The 9,185-nt window shown below is 39.6% G+C and overlaps 1 protein-coding gene across 1 annotated transcript; it reads right to left on the reverse strand.

Moving 5' to 3' along the window:
• Positions 1 to 532: 532 nt before the first annotated feature.
• Positions 533 to 1,000, reverse strand: LOC142175307 (secreted RxLR effector protein 161-like). Its single transcript, XM_075241893.1, has one exon. The coding sequence runs from the start codon at positions 998 to 1,000 to the stop codon at positions 533 to 535; it is 468 nt and encodes a 155-aa protein (XP_075097994.1).
• Between the last annotated feature and the right edge of the window lie 8,185 nt (positions 1,001 to 9,185).

Genomic DNA, 9,185 nt, shown 5'->3' on the forward strand with positions numbered 1-9,185 from the left:
ATACAGTCCTAGTGAGTGAAGACAGTATGCCACGTACCCGAGTCAAAAAATCAACTCCTTAGCAACTCCTTATTTGTTTCTGCAATAAAGCTTCAGCACTTCTTATTAGTATCATGCATCACAGTTATCAGCCAGATTTCCCAAGCAAGTGTGTGAGCTTAATACAAGCACAAAGCTGAATCAAACACATTGTACTTAATTATTTACATCTTATTATGCCTTTTCTAGCCAATCACTGGGATTCAACTTAGTGGGAGGAGTTGATTAGACCTAGTTCTAGTCTATTCCTTTCAAAGTGATCCCTACTCAGAGCTTTAGTAAAAATATCAGCAATTTGATCTTCAGTTTTACAAAAGTTAATTGAGATATTCCCATTTTTAACATTATCTTTGAGAAAGTGATGTCTAATGTCAATGTTCTTGGTTCTCTTATGCTGACACGAATTTTTAACAATGTTTATGGCACTAGTGTTATCACAGAAAATGGAAACACAATCAATAAATATACCATAGTCCGTTAGTTGTTGTCTTATCTATAGCAACTGAGCATAGTAGGATACTGCTGCCACATATTCAACCTCAGTTGTAGATAAGGCCACTGAGTTTTGCTTCTTCATTCCCCAAGACACCATAAAAGAACCTAGAAAATGAGTTGTTCCTGAAGTGCTTTTCCTGTCAACATGAAACCTTACATAGTCAGCATCAGCATAACCAACTAGATCAAAGTTGTGCCCTCTGGTATACCATAGACAAAGGTTAGGGGTCCACTTAGTATATCTTAGTATCCTTTTGACAGCCTTCAGGTGGGATTCCTTGGGATTTGCCTGAAATCTTGCACATAATCCCACACCAAATACTATATCAAGCCTACTTGTTGTGAGGTACAACAGTGACCCAATCATTCCTTTGTATAGTTTATGTTCCACACTTTTCCCTTCTTCATCAAGGTCCAGATTTGTTGTAGTTGCAATGGGTGTGTCAATGAACTTAGAGGAATCCATGTTGAACATCTTCAATAGTTCTTTGATATATTTTTGCTGATGTATCATGGTTCCAGTAGGTGTTTACTTGATTGGAAGCCCCAGAAAGAAGTTCAATTCACCCATCATACTCATCTCAAACTCATTTCCCATTATCTCAGCAAATTGTTTGCACATTTCTTCATTTGTAGCCCAAAGATACTGTCATCCACATACACTTGCACAATCAGAATATTCTTCCCTCTACTCCTTAGAAATAGAGTGTTGTCCACCTTTCCTCTTACAAAGTAGTTGGCTAAGAGAAATTTTGAGAGCCTTTCATACCAAGCTCTTGGATCCTATTTCAGTCCACAAAGAGCTTTATCTAGTTTGAGCACATAGTCAGGAAGTTCTTCACTTTCAAATCCAGGAGATTGTTTGACAAACACTTTCTCCTTTAGGTAACCATTCAAAAAGGTACTCTTTACATTCATAATGGTATAAATGAACTCCATGTGGGCAGTAAACTTATAGCCTCCATTTTAGCTACAGGTGCAAATATCTCATAGTCAATACCTTCCTCTTGATTGGATCCCTGAACCACCAGTCTGGCCTTGTTCCTTGTGATATTTCCTTGTTCATCCAACTTGTTTCTGAAAACCCATTTGGTACCTATGACAGTTCTGTTCTTGGGTTGTTGTACCTGGTGCCAGACCTTGCTTCTCTCAAACTGATTTAGCTCCTCTCGTATGGCTATGATCCAGTCTGGATCCTTTAGAGCTTCTTTGATGGTCTTAGGTTCAACTTGTGAGAGGAATGCTGTGAGTGCACATAGATTTCTTAGAGAAGACCTAGTTTGTACCCTTGAATTTGGATCAGAGATGACATTCTCAAGAGGATGTGAGCTTTGATGCTTCCATGGTCTGATCTGTATACCTAGAGAAGATTCAGCCGAGGAGTGACCTAAAGGAGCATGTTCAGTAAGCGTGGCTTCATTAGTTTGGTCAGCAGCTAGAGTAGTTCTTTCTTTTTCCTGTTCCTCATTATGACTGTCAATTTCCTTTTGGTTTTCAGATCCATCTTCATCAGATTTCTTTGTATATCCATCACCAGTGAACCCTATGACATAGTCTTCATCCTGCAGACCTTTCTCAGCCAAGTTGTTAGATTCATCAAAAATAACATGAATATTTTCTTCCACACACATAGTTCTTTTATTAAAAACCTTATAGGCCTTACTATATGGAGAGTAACCCAAGAAAATTCCCTCATCACTTCTGTCATCAAACTTACCTAGAGCTTCTTTCCCATTATTATGCAAAAAACATTTGCACCCAAAGGCTTTCAGGTGAGTGATGTTGGGTTTTCTTCCTCGAAGTAACTCATAGGGAGTTTTCTTAAGAATGGGTCTGACCATGCATCTATTTAGCAGGTAGCAAGCAGTATTGATTGCCTCAGCTCAGAAAATGTTAGGCAGTCCACTAACAATCAAAATAGTCCTCCCCATGTCTCTTAAGGATCTATTCTTCCTTTCTACAACCCTATTTTATTGTGGGGTTGTAAGTGCAGAGAAATTATGGCCAATGCCATGTGAGCCACAGAACTCAAGGAATTTAGAATTTTTAAATTCAGTTCCATGGTCAGTTCTTATACTTAAAACATTACATCCTAGCTTTTGTTGAATCATTCTGACAAATACACATAAAACATCAAAGATTTCATCTTTGGATCCCAAAAGGAAAGTCTAGGTATACCTGGAGAATTCATCAATAATTACAAATACACCCTTCTTACCTCCTCTGCTCTTTATTCTCATTGGTCCACATAGGTCCATGCGAAGGAGTTCCAGAGGTTTAGAATTACTTACAAACTTTTAGATTAAAAGGATGACCTAACATGTTTCCCTCTAACACAGGCATCACATACTTTGTCATAGGTGAACTCAACTTTAGGTAGCCCAAGGACCAAGTCCTTTGCTGCCAACTTGTTGAGTTGAGAGAGACTGGTATGTCCCAGTCTTCTATGCCATAGAAGTGGATCATCTTCCACTACACTCAAGCATGTGTATTCACTCTAGGTAAGTGACATAATCGATATCTTATAGACATTGTTATGTCTCTTACCCTTTAACACTACTTCATCAGTATCAAGCTTTGTGACAGTGCAAATTTTGGAATTGAAATTTACTTCATTTCTTTTGTAGCATATTTGAGAGATGCTAAGAAGATGTGTTTAAGACCTACCACATAATACACATCTTCTATAGCATGAGAGAGTGATTTTCCAACCTTGCCAATACCTGTTATCTGGCCCTTTTCCCATTTCCAAATGACACACTCTCCTAGGAAGGCTGTCAGTGAGAGGAAGTTTTTCTATTCTCCAGTCATATCTCTTGAGCGTCCACTATCTAGATACCAGTACTAATTGTTTCCTCTCACCTTAGCCTGCACCAAAATTCACAAGTTAGTTTTGAGAACCCAGACAAGCTTGGGTCCCTTTTTATTTGAAAAATGATGAAGCAAATCCCTTCTTGCCCAAAAGGGGAGAGGGTTAGAAGTTATTGTTTTGTTAACCTTAATCCACTTAGTATGGACAGGAGAATTAACCTTTAGATCCTCTTCCTTCTTCACATTTTCAGCAATACCAAAGGTATTTCTAAACTGAGAATGAATTAAGGTAGGATAAGTTTCTCTAAGGTGTCCTACTCTTCCACAATGAGTGCACATGTTATTATCAAAAATTCCTACATACTTTGGGTCAAACTTAGAGACAAGGTTTTTGTAGACAATTCCAGATTTGTTAGAGCTACAGTTTTCATTCAGTCAATTCAAGGCATCAGAAGATCTATGCCATTTGCTTAGTCTAGAGAGTTCATAATTAGCCTTTTCTAGGTTTTCATGCAGTACTTTATTTTTACATTCAGCATCACAAAAGTTATCATTAGCAATATTTAATTCCTTTTCAGACTTATCTTGTAGATCACTCATTTTTCCTTTGCCATGTATATCAGGAGACTTCTAATTCTTAGAAGTAAACTCAAGAACCTAGTTCTTAAGGTCTTTGACCTGTTTCTCTAAACGAGATTTGCCAGATTTAAGCTCTTTGATATCAAGTTTGACACAAGAAATATTACTTATTAGCTGATCATTGCCAATACTCATTTTATCCATTTCATCCATCAAGGTCTTAATTATGTCCATCAGTTGTTTTTTGGACATAACATGAATATTTTCTTTGAAGTCAGATATACTTACCTGGTTTACTTCATCTTCAGTTTCTGAATCACTCATGGCCATCATTCCTATCACTTATTCCTCTATTTTGAATTCTTCAATCGCCATCTATGCCACTTCGATATTTTCATTTATAAAGTCATTTTTCAAGGTCCTCCATATATCATGAGCAGAGATGCAAGAGGACACTCTGAGGAGAGTGTTTCTAGATAGGCTTCTGTAGAGTAAGTCCTTTGCTTTAGCATTTTTCTGAACTAGCTGACGATCTTCCTCATTGTATTCCTCTTCTCTTTTGTTGCACCTGTTACCTTCACTATCTAATTTGGTTGGGAGAATTAGTCCATGACAATTACCCATAGGTCAAAGTCAATAGCCTGAAGAAATATTTCCATACGTAGCTTCTATTCATCATAGTGGTGTTCATCAAACAAATGAGGTCTTTTAATGTGCATTCCAAGCTGTATTGGGGGTTCTGTCTTTACAACTTGGTATTCATCAATCACAACATAGAGACTTATAGCCTCATCCTCCTTTTCTTCCTCTTGATCACTTCCAATGTCCTCATATGCTGCCAAGAATGCCTGCTTCATTGCTTCAGTAAATCCTTTGCCTAGGATTTTTCCTTTGTTGGAACCCTTTTCTCTCATCTTCTCCCGTTTCTCTTTTTTAGCTCATTTTTTCTCCACTAAATTTCCCACATTGGACAGTTCTTGACCATGTGATCCAGATTTCCATACTTGTAGCACCCATCATAGTTAGCTTTGTCGATCTGTTTGGGCTTACTGCTAGTCTCTCTCTTGGATGCACTTTTGGTACTCTTCATGAACCTCTTGAACTTGGCAAACATTGTTAGATCTGAGGTAAATACCTTTCCAAGTGATTTCAGTTTATTAGTTATTATAGTGAACCTAGTAATCATATCCTGGATGGGCTCAGACTCCTTCATGGAGAAACGCTCATAATTTCTCATGAGTAGCTCAATCCTTGATCTTTTTACTTGCTTTGTTCCTTCATGAGCAGTTTGGAGTGCATCCCATATCTGCTTCGCATTAGAGCACACAGAAATTCTATTGTACTCATCAGGACCAAGTCCACAGATAAGGATTTTCTTAGCCTTTGCATTCTTCTCCATCATTCTGAAATCTGTTGCCACAAATTCGGAGGGGTCCTTAGGAATTATTTCATTTTGTGCATTTTGTTTAGTAGGAGTCAAAGGACCTTGGTTCACTATGGTCCATAGTTCATAGTCTTCAGCTGTCAAGAATTCTTTCATTCTTGCTTTCCACCAACTGTAATATTTTCCATTGAACATGGGTGGCCTGGTAGTTGATTGTCCTTCATTAATTCCGGGTGGAGCACTCATCTTGCTTCCAAGATCTCTCTAGGTGTTAGCCGTGTAAATGAGAGAACCTGCTCTGATACCAATTGTTAGTTTGAGTGCCCGTATGAATTACTAAAGAAGTTGGTTCTTTACCGTGTTCCTTAAGCGTAAAGTAAACAAGTAATAAAATGAACACACAGATTTTTACGTGGAAAATCACCTAGCTCAAAAGGTGCAAAAACTATGACCTACCATGTAGCATTTTCAACTCCAACTCCACCAGAACAATGAACCAAAATTGTATCAATTACAAGACTGTAATTAAATACTCTCCAATACTCCTACTACTCCTATTTGATTCACAAGATACTCTAACTTGTAAAGAAAAATACTCACTCCAACTCACTAATTGTTTATGACATTTGATTATAACTTATTTTCCTAAAACACATTCACTAGACTGACTCGGGAAGAATATAAGGAAAGTACTCAACACAAGTGAACTTATGACTCTTTGGTTGATGGGTAAAAGGATGGTTCAGAGATCCAAAGTCGATCCTATTTAAAACACCACTTGAGATCTTCTAAGAGTCCTCTTCATAGTCAGCTTCCTCTTTGATAGGACTCCTATTGTTCTAAGGATTCCACAAGCTTTTGGACTTTAGTCTCTGACTGAATTATCCATATCTTCTGGAGCAACGACCTTTATCATTTATAGTAGCCATCTTCCACCAATCTCGGACCTAGGTATCTTTGAGTTAAAGTTACTTTCTTATACAGACGTACAAGTATCACTCATGAGGAGCTGATTATTTCTCCTGAGGAGCTAGTTCTTCAGAACAGTTAAGCAACTACGTTGATGTAACGACCCGACTGGTCGTTTTGAGTATATTAGCCTCGATCACCTATTTACTACTTTCCCCGTATCTGTTTCTTCTTATGTGACTTGCCGGGAAGTCGTGTTTTTTATTTTTGAGTATTTTGGGACACTTAGTCCCTAAAGCGGAAGCTTAAGTATTAGGAGTTTGATCGTAGTCGAAATTGTGTGAAGACGACTCCGGAATGGAGTTCCATCAGTTCTGTTAGCTCCGGGAAGTTGAATTTTTGGAAAGTTTGACCGGAGAGTTGACTTTTTGATATCGGGGTCGTATTCCGATTCCGGAAGTTGGAGTAGGTCCGTAATGTTGAATATGACTTGTGTGCAAAATTTGAGGTCAATCGGACGTGGTTTGGTATGATTCGGCATCGTTTGTAGAATTTGGAAATTTCGAAGTTCATTAAGTTAGGATTGGAGGGTGATTCGTGTTTTTGTTGTTGTTTGACATATTTTAAGGGCTCGAATAAGTTTGTATGGTGTTGTAAGACTTGTTGGTATATTTGGTTGAGGTCCCGGGGTCTTCGGGGGTGTTTCGGATGCTTAACAGGTTGAATTTGAACTTAGGCAAATGGCTGAAGTTTTCTGACATCTGGTGGTTTAGCACCTGCGGTGGGGAGACCGCAGGTGCGTACTCGCACGTGCGGATGAAGGAGCGCAGAAGTGGGAGTTAAGAAGATGGCCAGGGGTCGCAGTTGCGAGGACATTTTCGCATCTGCGAGCCAGCATATGCGCTCGAAGCTCCGTGGATGCAGAGAGTGAGATGGAGGGGAAGATCACAGAAGCGGACCTTTGTCCGCAGGTGCGCACACACAGGTGTGACCACTTGCTCGCAGATGTGGACCCAGTCCCTTAAGTAATTTCCGCACATGCGAGGGAAATTCCGCAGGTGCGACGTCGCAGGTGCGACAGTAGGTCCTCAGATGCGGAAGAACTAGGCAGAAAATAGGATTTCGAGGGTTTGATTCCCATTTCGATTTTGGGACTTTGAGAGCTCGGTGTGAGGCAATTGTTCGAGATTTCTTCAAGAAGATTGTTGGGGTAAGTAATTCTAACTCGGATTGGGCTATATTTCATGAATCTATTGCTATTTTCATCAACTAATTTGGGATTTGAGTTGTAAATTTGGGGGAAAATGGTAGGAACTTCATAGGCTAAACTTTCGAGTTTTGGAAGGTGATTTGAGGTTGGATTCGAGTAATTCTTGTATGGTTGGACTCGTGAGTGGATGGGTGTTCATATTTTGTGACTTTTGTCGGATTTCGAGACATGGGCCCGGGGGCCGGTTTGAGCCTATTTCGAAATTTTGCTTATAATTTCGTGTTTTGCTAGTGGAATTGATTCTCTTAGCCTATATTAATTATATCGTACTGCTTGTGGCTAGATTCAGGGTATTTGGAGATTGATTCGAGGGGCAAAGGCATAGAGGAGTAGGATTTTGCGTAGTTTGATGTAAGTAACAGTTTTAAATCTGGTCCCGAGGGTATGAAACCACAGATTTTGGTATGATGTGATTATTTTAGAGGTGACGCACATACTAGGTGACGGGCGTGTGGGCGTGCACCGTGGGGGATTGGGACTTGGTCCGTCCCATGAGACTGTAAAGTCAAATAGCTTATTGTTAATTACATGTTCCTATGTCTTCTAGAAATTTGACTGCCATTCATGTTAGAAACTATGATTAGGCCATATGTTATCACGTTGGGACCCGCAGCGGTCTAGTACTTGTTGATTAACTGTTATTTGTTGTCTTGAACTCAGTCACAGTGCTACTTGCGAGTCATATCTCTGTTTCCTTTTGTTTTCTTATTGACACTTGTTATTATCTCTTTTGGCTGAATTGTATGATTTCTGAAAGCCCGAGAGGGCTAGAGAGGTTAGTGACTGAGATAGGGCCTGAGTGCCAAGCTGTGAGCTATGTGAGGGTATATAGATCGGGTTGCACGCCGCAACGAGCCTTATGGCTATTTATGGACTGTGGATCGGGTTGCACGCCGCAACAAGACTTATGGCTATTTATGGACTGTGGATCGGGTTGCATGCCGCAACGAGCCTTATGGCTACTTATATGAATGGGTCGGGCTGCATGCCGCAGCGATATAGCGCTTGGGCTGAAAGGAGCCCCTCCGGAGTCTGCACACCCCCAGTGAGCGCAGGTACCTATTGAGTGTGAGTACTGAGGACTGAGGGCCGAGTGATTGAGTTGTTATGACGAGTTGAGTGACTGTTGCCCTGAGAGGCTGTACTTGTTTTTCATTTGTTGATTCACTTAGTTGCTATCTGTCATTGTTGTGAAATTTCTGAAAGATTCTATATCCGAATTACCTGTACTTTAACTGTATAAAACTGATTTGACTTAAACTGCCGGATTTGAAAGAATGTTTATTCTTTGTTGGAATTATTTAAAATGAACTGTATTTGTATAGCTCGTCACTACCTTCTCAGTTCCTTATTTATTTTTGTTATTTACTGAGTTGGTTGTATTCACGTTACACCCTGCACTTCGTGTGCAGATCCAGGTGTTCCCGGTCATAGCGGGTATTGATATTTGAGCAGCTGATTCCGGAGACTATCAAGGTAGTTGCATAGCATTCGCACGCCTTGGCTCTTCTTCATTATCTTATTCGCATTTCAGTTCTTACTCCTTAGATATTGTTTTAGATTGCCCCAGGTATAGATGTTCATGTACTCAGTGACACCCCGATGTCGGGCTATTTTTTCGCATTTATGCTATTGGGTTTTACCCCGTTTTTATGAAAAACTCCGATCATTTTAAATGTCTTAATTCATTTCTGTTAA

The sequence above is a fragment of the Nicotiana tabacum genome, chromosome 21, assembly GCF_000715075.1.
Source record: "Nicotiana tabacum cultivar K326 chromosome 21, ASM71507v2, whole genome shotgun sequence".
Lineage (NCBI taxonomy): Eukaryota > Viridiplantae > Streptophyta > Magnoliopsida > Solanales > Solanaceae > Nicotiana > Nicotiana tabacum.